Source organism: Cervus elaphus, chromosome 29 (genome assembly GCF_910594005.1).
Source record: "Cervus elaphus chromosome 29, mCerEla1.1, whole genome shotgun sequence".
Lineage (NCBI taxonomy): Eukaryota > Metazoa > Chordata > Mammalia > Artiodactyla > Cervidae > Cervus > Cervus elaphus.
In genome coordinates this window covers 57,901,702-57,916,302 of record NC_057843.1, presented here as the reverse complement: position 1 = coordinate 57,916,302, position 14,601 = coordinate 57,901,702, and the positions used below count along the sequence as shown (strand labels likewise).

The 14,601-nt window shown below is 40.4% G+C and overlaps 1 protein-coding gene across 2 annotated transcripts in view; it reads left to right on the top strand.

Moving 5' to 3' along the window:
• Positions 1 to 14,601, top strand: part of RNF38 (ring finger protein 38) — a 120,178-nt gene that overhangs the window by 41,890 nt on the left and 63,687 nt on the right. The window contains exon 2 of one of the 2 annotated variants that reach the window (XM_043890730.1): positions 10,439 to 10,509. The exons of the other annotated variant lie outside the window; for it this stretch is intronic. Coding sequence (XP_043746665.1) covers positions 10,439 to 10,509 — 71 coding nt within the window. The remainder of the gene's footprint in view (positions 1 to 10,438; positions 10,510 to 14,601) is intronic. 2 annotated transcript variants of the gene reach the window in all.

Below are 14,601 nucleotides of genomic sequence, written 5' to 3'. Positions count from 1 at the left end.
AGGATAGAAGGCAAATGCTGTCTACTGAGCTGCAAACTCCATAGAGCGAGGGAGCTTTTTGCTTGCTTTTTGCTGGGCCTTATACATGGGTGTCTGCTACAGAGCAGGTACTTAGCAGATGCTCAGGGCTCGCTTTAAAATGGATAATTCAAGAATTATAGTCTTGAGGGCTAGAAATAAGGGTACTTCCCTCAGCTTGTGTCTTGCTGCCTCTGTTCAGTTGAAGCATACTCGTTCACTCACTTGGTGGATCCTTTGTTAGGCATAAAATCATAGCTAATCAATTGGGCAAAGTCTTTGTGTATTCAGTAAACTTTTTTGTAGGGCTTTCTATGACCAAAACTTTGCATTAGGTTCCACAGAGGTTATAAAGATGAATAAGGCTCAGTCTCTTGACTCTAAAGAAAATATAATCCAGAAGGGAAATCGAATTTCTCTGCATTTAACTGTTATATACAAAATGTATTATGAGGCCTGAGTAGCTTGTGTGGGAGAAAGGATGATGATTCAGGAAGGCTTCCTTTCCTCTCTCTCCCCGTCTATTCCTACCACCCTCTCTTTTGCTCTTTTATCTCATTTCTACCTAACTTTGTTTCTGCATCTGCTTAGTTCCTGCCATGAGCCAGAAATTGTGCTCCATGCTAGAATATGAAAAGATAAATTAAGGATCTTATGGTCTGGTTGGAGAGACATGTAACCAAAAAACGACAGTGTGATCAGTGCAATTGAAGAGTTCTAGTGAAAAATTAAGGAGTTAGGCAATGTTTCACAGGCAAATCAGCAGCCTTGGTTTGAACAGAAGTGTTATTCATAGCACCATTTCTTGAATTACTGTGTGCCAGGCACTGTGCTGTGAGCATTTTCATATATTTAACCTTAATAATAATCCTCAGAACAACTCTGAAGTAGATGTAAGTAGATATAACTATTCCCACTTTAGAGCTGAGGAAGGCATGTAATATGTTGAATGATTTGCCTTAGATCACGTATTCAGTAGATGACTGAACTGTATCTAGGTCTGACCCCAAAGTTCATTCTATTCAAGAAAGAAATAGAAATGTATAATGGTGTAACCACTTTGGAAAATAGTTCCTTAAAAGGCTGAGAAGAGGTCCGTATCACCCAACAGTTTCACTCAAGAGAAGTAAAGCAAACATCAGTGCAGAAATGAATGTCATGACAGCACTGTTGACAATAGTGCTGAAGTGGAAACAGGCCAAGTGCCCATCAGTGGATGAACGGTTATCATACACCGGGGTATTATTTTGTCATAAAAAGGAAATGCATTGATACATGTTATAACAGGGGTGAACCTTGCAAACGAACATTAAGCTAAGTGAAAGAAGTCAGTTATTGTACAAAAGCCACATTTTATGATTTCATTTTTATGAAGTATCCAGAATAGGCACATACACAAGTTAGACTGGTGATTGTCAGGGGCTCTGGAAGGGGAAAATGAGGTGTAATGGCCTTAGGTTTCTTTTTAGAGTAATGAAAATGTTCTAAAATTGATTGTGATGATGGTTGCACAACTTTGTGAATATACTTAAAAAAAAAAACAAAAAACCTTTGGGACTTCCACTGCAGGGGCCTGGGGTTCGATCCCTGGTTGGAAACTAAGATCCTGCCTGCTGGGGCTTCCCTGATGGTTCAGTGGTTAAGAAGTTGCCTTGAAATGCAGGGTAAATGGGTTCAAACCCTGGTCAGAGAACTAAGATCCCACATGCAGTGGAGCAAATAAACCCTCGAGCCACAACTAGAGAATTCATGCACTACAACAAAAGACCCTGCATGCTGCAACTAAAATCTGACACAGTCAAATAAGTATTTTTTTAAAAAAGATCCTGCATGTCATGTGGTACAGCCAAAAAAAAAAAAACAAAACACCCAACTTTTAACTTTACACTTTAAATAGATTAATTGTATGATATGTGAATTATATCTCAACAAAATTGTTTAAAACAAAATATCCTGGAACTCTGAAATTGAGTTTTCTGCCCTTGGTAGCTAGAAGTATCATTAAGATCTCATTGTAAAAGTAATTAACCAACTGAGTCACTTACAGAGTAAGACTGTCTTTTTCCTCACATGTTATTTATCAAAATTTACCTTACATTAAAATTACCTTACTTTACCTGGGCTTCCCAGATGATGCTAGTGGTAAAGAACCTGCCTGCCAGTGCAGGAGATGTAAGAGATGTGGATTCCATCCCTAGGTAGGGAAGATTCGCTGGAGGAAGGCATGGCAACCCACTCCAGTTTTCTTGCCTGGAGAGTCCCATGGACAGAGGAGCCTGGCAGGCTACAGTCCATAGGGTCGCAAAGACTCGAACATGATTGAAACGACTTAGCAAGCACACAATTTACATTAATAATGTCTTTAAGTGTATTAGTTAATAGAGTTTGTCTTATAAGTTTTTTTTTTTTGGTGGTCTTTTGTTCTTTTTTATTTTTGTATTTCTTTTTGACGGTGCTGAGTCCTTGTTGCTGCTAAGGCTTATTCTCTAGTCAGTGAGTGAGGGCCGTTCCCTGGTTTCAGTGCACGGGCTTCTCGCTGCAGCGGCTTCTCTCGCTGCCGAGCGTGGGCTCTGGGGCACGCCGGCTTCAGTAGCTGCGGCTCCTGGGTGCTGGAGCACAGGCTTGATACCTGTGGTGCAGGGGCTTAGTTGCTCTGTGGCATGTGGGATCTTCCCGGATCAGGGATTGAACCCAGATCTCCTGCATTGGCAAGTGAATTCTTTACCGCTGAGTCACCGGAGAAGCCCTGTCTAGTAAGTTTTAAATAAGTTTTCTAAAAACAGTGCAGCCTGTTCTGCAAGTTCATTTGGAGAAAACTTGAAACATTAAGGATAGATATGTGAGTAAGTAAAGTTGGATCTTAACAACTGGGTGATACTAAATCTTTGGAGCAGATATCTTTTGGAAGTTACTAGTTGGTTGGTAAATCCTGGGACCTTTGTGATCCTTTTCTTTGCAGCTGTGCTGTAGACTCTGGTTTCCCGGCACCAGTTGTGAAGGCTGCTGCAAGTGATATGACTAAAACCCAGCAAGATCATGCTCTAGAGTTGTAGCCGTCTCCAGGCCAAGGATTGGATAAAGCTCAATATGTTTTCCTGTCCTACTATAAAATCAGTCACTTTTACTCTTCTGCCAGAGTGAAAGGAAAAGAGCCCTAAAAGAAACAGTATATGGGAGCAGACCCAAAAAATCAGACTCAAGTGCTGAGAGTATCTTAGACAGTAATTACAGTGACAGTAAGTACAGGCAAAGTGCTGGGGCTGGCTTTTATAAAGTCTGCCTGTCTTTCTTAGTGTAGAGTGAACAAGACTTGGCTTAGGGTTTTGTTTTGTTTTTTTTTAATTGAGTTCAAATGCTTTTTCGTATCTATGCCAATTATTTGGATTGTGGTGGTTGTAGGCTAATTAAAGTTTTCAAAAGACTGATTTGGAAGGGTTGTTAATACCTCAGAAAACAGGACCAAGTTTCAGAATAATTAAGTTGTATAGAATACCAACTATGTGAAGGGCCTGTACCAGTGTCCTGAAGAATCTAGAAGCTGTGTAAGACTTAGTATCTTTTATCTAAATTTTACTGCCTCCTTGTGAGAACTTACAAATCCATCTGCCACAATCAAAGAATGAATTCTGCCTTGCTCTTCTGTCTTTGGATTATCAAGGAGATTCTATCAGGACATGACTTCCATCGTAGCCCACTTCTGACCCAAGTTAATCACTTGACATCCTTGGGACATACGGGAAATAACTATTCCAAGCCTTGATCATCACCTTGTGTACCTAAGTGAAAGTCACTCAATCGTGTCTGACTTTCTGCGACCCCATGGACTGTATAGTCCACGGAATTTTCTAGGTCAGAATACTGGAGTGGGTAGCCTTTCCCTTCTCCAGAGGACCTTCCCAAGCCAGAGGTTGAACCCAGGTCTCCCACATTGCAGGTGGATTCTTTACCAGCTGAGCCACCAAGGAAGCCCTTGTGTACTTAATAGGTGTGTAAAAAGCCTGGTTAGATCACTGAAACATGAGGTTCAGTCCTTACCTGCCCATTGTTGGCCTCGAGCCAGGCCAGGCCAGTGATTCTGTGTCTCTACTCCTATTTCTTGGTATGTTAGAGACATCACCTTTGAGGAGTTTCATGCATGAGGCAGGCAGGAGCTCATAGGTTGGTCTCAGCTGCTTTCTCCAAGGTACTTTTGTCAGAAGTCATTATAGATTTGGACTAGAGCTTAATAACAAAATGAGCAGAGTAAAAATATGCCTGCCTCCACATAGACTGACAGTTGCATCTTAGCAGAGATGCAGCAGTTGCCACCGAGATCATTCTGTAGACAGGGTCTCCGAGGAGAGAGAAGGTAAAGGGTCGTTCACCTCAAGAATCCTGCTTTGGTCATGGGGGTGCTGTTGGAGCCCCCACACCGTGTGGCTGACTGTGTGGCTTGTGGGAGCTTAGCCCCCGACCGGGGATCCAGCCTGTGCCTCCTGAAGTGGGAGTGCAGAGTCCTCACCACTGACCGCCAGAGAATTCCGTCTTTTTTTTTATTTTGAGTCTTTTTTTCTTGAGTTTGCTTGTTCTATTTGGTCTAGTATTCCTAGGGATACTTGAAGCTAGGCCCCCCCTTTTCCATGATAATGGATATCATGGAAAATCAGAAATATGGATAAACAAAAATAAGAAAAAATTTCCTGTCACCCAAGGATTATCATTGTTAAATCATAGTGTATATTCTTATGAATGTTTCCTTCACACATCTGTGTATGCATGTGTTTGTTTAACCACCATGAAATCATACTATTCATATTCTTCTTTACTCTGCTTCTTTTAAACATTTTTATTTCCATAAATTTTCATCTCATCTAATTTTACCATATTCAGATTTTTCCAATTATCTCCCAAATACCTTTTTAACTGGTTTGTTTAAACTAATATGCAGTCTGGTATGCACATTGTATCTGACTATTTCCTTTAATTTCTTTTAATCTAGCACAGTGCCTATCTTTCCTTTCCCTTTTAGAATAATAACAACACTGACTTACTGAGATCCCCTGCAGAACCAACTTTTGGATGAGCTGATTGCTTCCTGTGATGTCTCTTCCCCGTGTTTCCTGTAAACTGGCAATCACATCCAATAGTTTGATGGAGCTGAGGAAAGTATTTTTTGCTTGATTACCAAGCAGAGGTGATGGCTGAATTTCACAGTGTATCACATCAGAAGTCACATCTGGTTGGCCCACTGTTAATGATGCCAAGATGAGCAATTGGATTAAGATGTTGGGATTTCATCTCTTTACCCTGTCCTTAGGTCCTCCCTGCAATGACAGATAGTGTTTCTTTGGCAGTTTACAAACTCCCATCAGCCATTCACCTAATGATTTTAGCCCTTGGTGATCCTTGCCTGAATCAACCGTTTTGTGCAAAATGATGTTTTCTAATTCTGAAATTCCTTCTTTCTGTGTTGGCACTCTTCTATAATACAGAACTAGGGCTGTTCATTTTACTCTAAACGGTAGGATAAATGCATGCTTTTTAAAAAGTTACTATTAAGGAACTCCTAGATTTTCATGAATATGAAGCGCTTTTGGCTAGTTACAGTCGTTTCTTATTTTTGTGGTTTTTTTTCAATGCTTAAACTGGGAAAACTTTGGCCAGTGGGCGCCGCTGCTTTTGGTCCTGTAGAGCAGGTCTCAGAAAGCAGGTGGTGCTTTGGTTGGTGCTGTTGCTCTCACTGTTGTCCACTTTTGTAGCTCAAAACCTTCACTTTTCAACCCCTAAATCTTTGGGAATTCCTTGGTGATCCAGTGGTTAGGATTCTGCGCTCTTACCACCAAGGGCCCAGGTTCAATCCCCAGTCAGGGAACCAAGATCCTGCAAGCTGTGCAGTGTGGCAAACAAACAGAAACACAGAAATCTTTGTTTATGAGGTGACAGCTGCTAGCTGTTGGGTCTCGGAAATGCTTAAGAGAGGCCCACTTCATACTGCGGGATTAACACACCGCCATTACAATGCAGTGAGGAATAATTCTAACAGTGTTCAAAATGCAGCATTCACGTGACAGCTTAAAGATCCCTAACCATTTGTGCACATTTGTGAGAGTTGTGCACATTTTGCCCAGGTCTTTGCAGTTCAATTTTGTGGTTTAGTGCCTCTTCTTTTTTATACTCAGATTTCAAGGAATTTGCATGTATCTCAATGTTTTTTCTGCTGATGTTTATTTAAGAAGATTATATGTTTGTTTCACAAACTTAATACAGCAATTTCCTCTTCAGAGCAATGTGCTGAAGAGTTTCAGTTACATTCCAACTATCCTTGAGAGAGGATGACATTTGGAAAACCATGCTACATGACAGCGAAAGAGATGTGAGTTCTAGATGGGCCTGGCATTAGGAGACAGTATTACTGCGTATAAAGAACTGTTAATGGTCTTGTTTGACAATGTTTTAAGTATTTAGTGGTGTTGAATGACAGTGTTTCAAGTATATAACATACTAGCATGATAATTTGCTACAGGTTGTGTATTTATTGTGTTTTTAGCTCCTTTTTAGGAAAGAAAAACCGGTAGGAGATATGATCAGAAAGGTCTAGGATACCCAGGTCATGTGAGACCTGTAGACCAAGGAGTAAGGACTTTGGATTTTATTTTGAGTGGGAGAAGTAACCAAGGGTTTTAGGGGAGGAGTGACATGATCCATCTGAACCTTGAAAAACATTCATGCTACAACGTGGAGAACAGACTTGGGAGGCGGTACAGAAAGTTCATGGGGAAAAGTAGAACTAAGGAGACTAATTAGGAAACTGTCACATTAGTCCAGGTGTTGGCTTAGGTAGCAGCAGTGAATGATGCCGAGTAGTTATATTTCAGGCATATTTTTGAAGTAGGACCAACAGGATTTGCCAGATCATCGAATGTGGGATGTGAATTAAAGAGAGGAGTTGAGGAAGATGCCAGGGGTTTTGACCAGAGATGCTGGTGAATAGTTATGCCGTTTACTGAAACTGGAGGTGGGTTTAGAGGACAAGGTCGAGAGCTCAATTTTGGACATGTTATGTTTGAGATGATGCTTAGATATCTAAGTGATATCAAGTAAGTGGCAGGATATAGAAATCTGGATTTCCTTGGGGTGGGAGGTGGGAGAGCTGGGGCTTGGAAATTAAAATTTTGGTGTCATCAGCCATGGGACTCATTGGGATCACTAAAGGAGTGAATATAGATAGAAAAGAGAAGTCTGAGGATTTACCCTTGGGACATTCCAACCTTTATAAATTGGGGAGATGAGAATCGAGCAAAGGGGACACAGTCAGTGATGTAGGAAGCTTTCCTGAGGCCAAGTGAAGAAAGGGTTTCACGAAAGAGTAGGGTCAGCTGTTAACCTTCTAGAAGTCTTACACTCTTGTATTTTACATTTAGGTCTGTGATTCATTTTGTGAAAAATATGGTCAGTGTCTAGGTTCTTTTTTTTCCCCCTTTGGTATGTGGATGTCTGTTCATTTATTTTTAATGCTCTCTTTTGGAAGAGGTTTTTAAGTTGCTAAATTAGGTATCGCAACCTTCATCTTTCCAGGTTTGCGGAGCCCAGCTTTTTGACGACGGCCCCAAGTGGCGGCCTCCCCCAGCTGTTAGATGGTGTTATGTGAGCTGTTGCCAGCAGCCTCATTCTTCTTAGAGTGTGTGCAGCAGAAACACGCACAACGTCAGACCTTAGATACAAGGGTTTTGTGTAAGGATGAGATAAATGTCTGTTTTGGTACCTCATTGAAAGGTATCTAATGTATGCTTGTATTTCATCAGTTCTTAGAATTCTTTTCACCAGTCTGATTTTAGTATTGCGTGGTATTACACTAATAGGAGACAGAAAATATAATTTTTACCAACTTCTGGAGACACATCTACCAAATCTTTGACAGAATAGTTTGATGTGACTAAATTTGTCATTCTATACTCTCCCAGGAGATTTTAGTATTTGGGGATATTGCTGTGTATATATATTCTTCCTTCCAAATCATGGTTGTTGACTATGTTAAATGACGTTAACTGTTATTATTAGTACCCATGGGAACTCTGTGGTTTATATTATTCTTATCCATAATTGTACCTTTTTGGCAACTGCACCTTCTCCCACCTTATCCTTCCCAGAATTGTCATCCAGTGGCAAAAACTTGCTAAGCTTATTAATGTTTCTTTCTTTCTTTTTTTTTTAATTGGAGGATAATTTCTTTACACTGTTGTGTTGGTGTCTGCCGTACAACAGTGCAAAGCAGTCATAACTCTCTCTATAAATATCCCCTCCCTCTTGAGGCTCCCTTGTACCCCCAGTAAGTTTATTTCTGAAAAATAGAAATTGATAATAAATATTTGCAAATGTTTTTTCAGCATCTTTTGATGTGATCAAACTTTTTAAAGATTGGTTCTTATGCTAATACTTTGTTGATAAATTTTGTTGAATTAGTTAAGGAATCAGGCTTTTCTTAAATGAATAGATCATGGTGACATACTGTATCACATATGCAGTTAGTGTGCGCTAATATATATGCTTAACTATGTTTAGCATTTTTATCCTTGTGTTTGAGGTTAATTTGTTTTCTTATTTTAATCCTCTTTGTATTTTATAATCAGTATCATATAAAATGGGAGACAATGGTTTATATTAGGAAGTTAGGAATGTCACTGTCACTGGGATTATTGAATCTGTACATTTGAAGAAATTATGTTACATTTATCTAGTAAGGACTCTTTTGGCCGTACTGCGCTTGTGGGATCTTAGATCCCTGACCAGGGATTGAGCCTGGGCCCCTGGCAGTGAAAGTGCCGAGTGCTAACCACTGTGCCACGGGGGAATTCCCTGGAGACTTTTTATCCTCTGTAGCTTTTAATAATTTTCTCTGTTACTGACAATTATATTCTCATTTTCTTTTATGAATATATAAGGCTAATATATGCTAAAAATCTGTCTTTAAAGTCTAAAGAGTTATTTCAGTAAGTGTGAAATAAAAATTTTTAGTATTAAGCAAATGTGTCAGAGTTTAGTTGGTAGCATTCTTTCTCAAGGATGTGGAATACTGGGACATCTGAAATGATGACATTGTCAATTTTATAAAATATGGTACCTATCAGCGTAACATCCACAGGAATGGCAGTGGGATATCTTCTTAGGTTCAACTAAACACTTGCACATTCAGACTGCTAAAGCCACCACAGATCTCACTTGGCAACGCTTTATTCAGAAGGATATAGGACAGAAACTGTAACTTTCTGTCAGATAAACTGTAAGGCAGTGGGAGTCCTCGCAGCGGTTCATTCTTCCTGAAGTGCTCTTCTCACAGCCAAGGGTCCGAGAGATAAGACCCACGATGGGTGGTGCGGGGAACTCCATGGGCATGGTTCCAGGGTCTTTTGCCAGGGACATACATGCCTAATTAATTACATATCACCACACTCAGAGGAGTTCAAGAACATGGCTTCCTACACTCTGTCTGCTTCCAGTCCAGATGCAGTTTACTAATTTGGTAGTTTCTGTCATAAACAGTGTTGCCAGATAACATAGGTGGCATGCTATCTTAATCGGGTTCACAGGGATTAACCCACGGTTAAATTCTTATATATAAGGAGAAGGGGTTTTGCCCATTTTGGTCCACAGTCATGCTTGCTGATTTTCTCACTTATGCCCTCTTATTTTATACAGTATCATCTTTCAGAAGGCTTTTCTTACTCCAAGATTATTTTTTAAATCGGCATTTTCTTTTAAAATTGGTTTTACCTAGATCTTGAGCCATCATTGTCTGTATGGTGAGGTAGAAACTGAAACTTTTTACAGATGGCTTGTCCCTTGTTCCAGTCATTTATTGCACGGTCATTTGTTTTCCTGTTGGTTAGAAATGTCACTCTTGTCATAGAGCAGTTACTAGGAGGTAGTTCTTCAAATTAACAAATGGTTGGGTATATTAAAAATGTGTATTTTTTAAAGTAATAAAAACCTACTTATAATCGTGTGATTGTGTATTAGATTGTGTTACTTGTATGCTGCGAATTTATAGTGTCAGTTTTTTTCCTTAAAGCAAGTATATGTAGTGTAAAAAGCAGTATTCTTTTTTTCTAAACAGAAGTTTGCCTTATTGAAGGCTGTTGTGCTTATTTAGGTGGCCTTACTCAGAAAGCTAACCACTCAGTGCCGTGGAAAGCGGCGAATTAGGGGTTTGAATCATGGGGTTCTGGTTTCAGACCTGCTACTTCACTGACTGCCCCTTTGTGCAAGGCAGCCTGTCAGCGTTTTGTTTTGCTCAAACTGCACGAATAACAATCCCTGTCCTGCCTATTTCCGAGTATTGTTGAGAATTAGATGGGCTGATGGATATAAAGGCACGTGTAATTGGTAAAGCAGGTTAAATGTGAGGAATTATTGCATCTTAACTTTTCCTCCCTTTCTCTTGTAGGTAGTGTTGGCGCTTCTTTTCAGTGCCAGTCCATCCATCACGACCACATTTGTCATGATGACAGTGACAAGGTGAGGTCCGTGTTGATGTCTACGATGGTGAAAATGCATGCTGCCCTGTATCACTGAATTCACTTGCATAACTCTGGATGTAGAGGCAGGAGTGTGTGACTTGGGGGGCACAGTGTTGAGATGCAGAGGGCCTTTCTGGTTTGTTGCTGGGTTGTTAGACTGCTCCAGAAAACTTGCAGGTAATTCCAGGAGGTGGGCTGGGCTCCTGATAACCCTTCCATTTCCTTACCCCCATTCCTGTCTCTGTCACTGCACTTCCTCTTTTCCTGAACAGCCTGGATGGATTATCTTCATATCCGAACAGGTGTTTCCAAAACTGATAACTATCTCAGCAATTTGTGTGTGTTTCCAATTTGAAATATCTTCGACATTCCAGTTTGGTCTGTTTTGTAGTTGACTATATTATGGCTTCTTCTTATATTTACTTTTTCTTTTTTTTTTTAAAACTCCGTTTCCAAAGCCCAATTTAAATGTTGAGGATTGAGAATGGAACCTCTCTGATTCATGCCAAAAAAAAACCTGCTTTAGGCTTGTTTTGTTTTTTAAATCAGGTCCAGACTTTTGGTATTTTGCTTCTGTTCTTTTATCTATAAAGAAACTGATCTCTGGGGGCTCTTCAGTACTCATGAGCACCCGTGATGGCCCAGGCCGTGAAGTGAATACTCACGTGGGCTTGGTGTCTGGAACCTCTGGCCGCTGATGTTGGACGGGCTTGAATTCAGCCTTTTCCGTCATCAGTTTCCAGTGGTTCCCCCCCGACTTCCTGTGTCTTATGGACAGGAATGTATCACTCCCCTGGTAGTTTCCCCAGGCGGACCAATCCAAGTGATGTTTTTCTCTGCTGTTTTAATCAAGATCCTCCTCCCTCATCCTGTTGGAGCCTGATCAAGAAGTTGGTTGAACACTGGGATTTTCCAAATGGCCTTTGTTCCGTGTGTTGATCTCTCTATGAGCTTTGCTCAGTCAGATTTTGGTCTGTTTATGGAGAGAGTGGTATACTTACAGTATTCCAGATTCTCTCTTATTTATGATAGTAATCCAGAGGCATGGGCTTAACTTTTAACTTCTTTCAGAAGCAAGCCACTGAAAGAGACTTCTAGACTATATAGTTAGCTCCTTAAAATGTGGTATACCACAGATTTTAGAAGTTAGCATCTGAAAATAAGACAAAAGGCAAAATCACTTTAGGTCAGTAATACTCCGAGCTGTTGTGTTACATAATTGTAAAGATGTGTGGGGGTTAAATTTTCTTTCCCCTGCTCAGTATAATATGCCTCTATCCATTGTTCACTTACAGTGGAGAAGCCAGATTTAGAGTCTAGAGATGAGATTTCTGTCCACCTCTGCCACATATTTTTTATCTACTTTAAAATGATTTTCTTCCTAGTGTCTGAACCTTTGTATGACTGATCTTGTGCTTTTAGGATGGGGTCTCTCCTGAAACACATGGAGAGAGGGAAGAGAAATTTGAGGGATTTTGTCACTTGGTCAGCCTATCAAGGAGCTGTCAGAAACTGCTCTGCTGTCCTCTCCCTCCTGCCTACCATGCATATATTTATGATTGTCTCCCAGAGGGAAATGGAGAGAATGGATTAGGGTCTCTTGAATATATTTATAATTTATTCAACTGATTCAGTCAGCAAATAATATTTGTTGATTGGCAGCTATGTTTCTAGGCACTTAGGGAATATATCAGGAGACAAAACAAAGACTGCTGTTTTTTCTTAAATGTGCAGTCTGATGGGGGGGCAGACAATAAACATAAACATAATATGTTGTACAGTATGTTACAGTAAGCACCGTGGATTGAAGAAAATGTACAGCAGAATAAGTGGGATGTGGACCACCAAGAATTGGATGGTACAGATTGCAGCCTTGAATAGGCTCATTAGACATTATTCTGGGAAGGAGAGTGGTAGATAGGATAAGAAGCAGATCACTATGTTTGTAGCAGCTTCTGACTTCTTTCTTTCTATAATAAATGGGTGTTGGTTTTGCAAAGCGGCAGGGACACCTGCTCCCTGGTACATGCCACCTGGATTACGTGTTCTTTTCTCTCTCTCCCTGAAAATTGACAGGATTACAGAGCGCAGCTAATTCAACCCTGTTTTTAAAATAAACTTGGAAGCTGTGATCCCAGTGGAGAAAAGACTCCATTCCAGGGAGTCACCCTGGAGTGCTGGGGCTAGATCAGTTCTTCTATCCCAGATACAAGCCACATAAAATAATTGTCTGGTTATTTCTGAAGACATTTTCAAAACACATTGATACTTAATATCCTCACTTAACTTTCAGGCATGGTTCACTTCTCAGATTTGGGAATATAAGTTGATGTTTCTTAAAAGTTGTCTGAATTTTAACTAATGCATGTGTGATGGAGGTGAAACCAAGGAGTAAAGGGGCCATTTGTTGTACATCCCTTCTGTAGCCTTGCAAGTGGCAAGCCCTCAAATCCCACGATTGAGCTTGTTTTCCAACTTAAGTTTCTCTGCTGCTGTACATCGGCTTGATGGTGCTGGAAGGAGCTGATTGCAGCTCTGAGGTTTACTGCTGAATACTGTGAGTTACATACTTCCATGTTCAGTTTATAGTGGGCACAGCAATTCACACAAAGCCCTCTAGGAATATTTTTATATTCATTTATAATGTCATACCCCATAATTTCCAAGTAGCAAACATCAATTATATATTTGAGTACCTACTATAAACTAAGCATTGTTTCAGGCATTGGAGACAAGTATAGTGAACAAACCAGACAGGAATCCTTACTCTTAAGGGGCTTGCTTTCTCTAAATGGTTAGGGAGATGGCAGAACATAATTAAAGGTACTGTCAGTTCATTCGTGTTATGAAGAATAATAAATCAGGTAAGGGATATAGGAGTATTAGGAGAAGACTGCCTTCCAAACACCCTTTGAAATAGGGATTGTTTTATTCCCATTTGTGAAGTGAGGAATGCGAGACAGATGAAGTAATTTGCCCACGATTACCCAGTTAGTAAGTAGTAAACAGGGATTCAAACTCAAGCTCCTTAATTCCAGAGTCTGTATTTGACCAACTGAAGAAATCTGTTCCTAATGTTGCTTTATATACTCAACTCTGATGGGCTCAGAGAAAAACGTGTCTTCTAGTGAAGGCCCTGGAGAACCACAGTGAACCAAGTCAGTCGGCAGGCAGTTTTGGCCTGTTGGTTTTTTCTTGTCCAGCCTTTCGACATCCAAAAGGATTCATGACCGTTTGTTACTCCAGGCCTCTCTAAGCTGAAAGCCCTGCTTCATGCTCAAAAACCTGTGCTTCTTTGTAAGAAACCTCACGTCCTGTGTTGCTGTATTGCGCTGATCAGATGTGATGGTTATGTAAAAGGACTTTAAAAGGATAAAGAATACGGGATATATGTGATTGTGAGAGCATATTTATGTTTCACTTAGGTATTGAAATTAACCTAACTCGGCTGATGTACTTGAGATCCTGGGAATTAAGTAGTCACCTTCACAGTGAGAACACGCCTGGCCTGGGGGAGTAGGTCTGCCCTGAGGATGAGGTAGAACATCGCATAGTCTGGTGAGAGGAGACTCAGGTGAGAGGGGCGAGCTTGTAGCATCAGTGGGACACTCTTCCTGAGTGGCCTGGTACTATGTCTGGGAAAGCTGGCCGTCTGAGAGAAGGAAGTGGGAGAGCTATTTCTAAACTGCATGTATGTAAATAGCTGGTCAGAGCAGAAGTCCTTTCTGGACAGAATTTCCTTGTGCTGGCCTTCGGTCCTTTGGTCACGGAAGAAGGCACCAATCCGATTTGTGTGTGGTCATCCTGCAGACACCACTTTCAGGAAGGTGGGAGATGTGCTGTTGGTTTTCCTTCCATGATTGTATACTTCCTCTTATCTTTTAAATATTCAGTTGTTTTTTTTAATTACATGGTGATTAGAAAAAAAATATGCAGCACTACATTCAGTCCCTCTCCCCAGAAGTTAACAGCCATTGGAATTTTAGTATTAACAGGATTTTTTAAGTTATATTTGTATAGGGTATTTTTCATCTTGCAAACAGTGGTTTTTTAGTATATTCAAAGAGTTGTTCCTCTGTCTCCACCATCT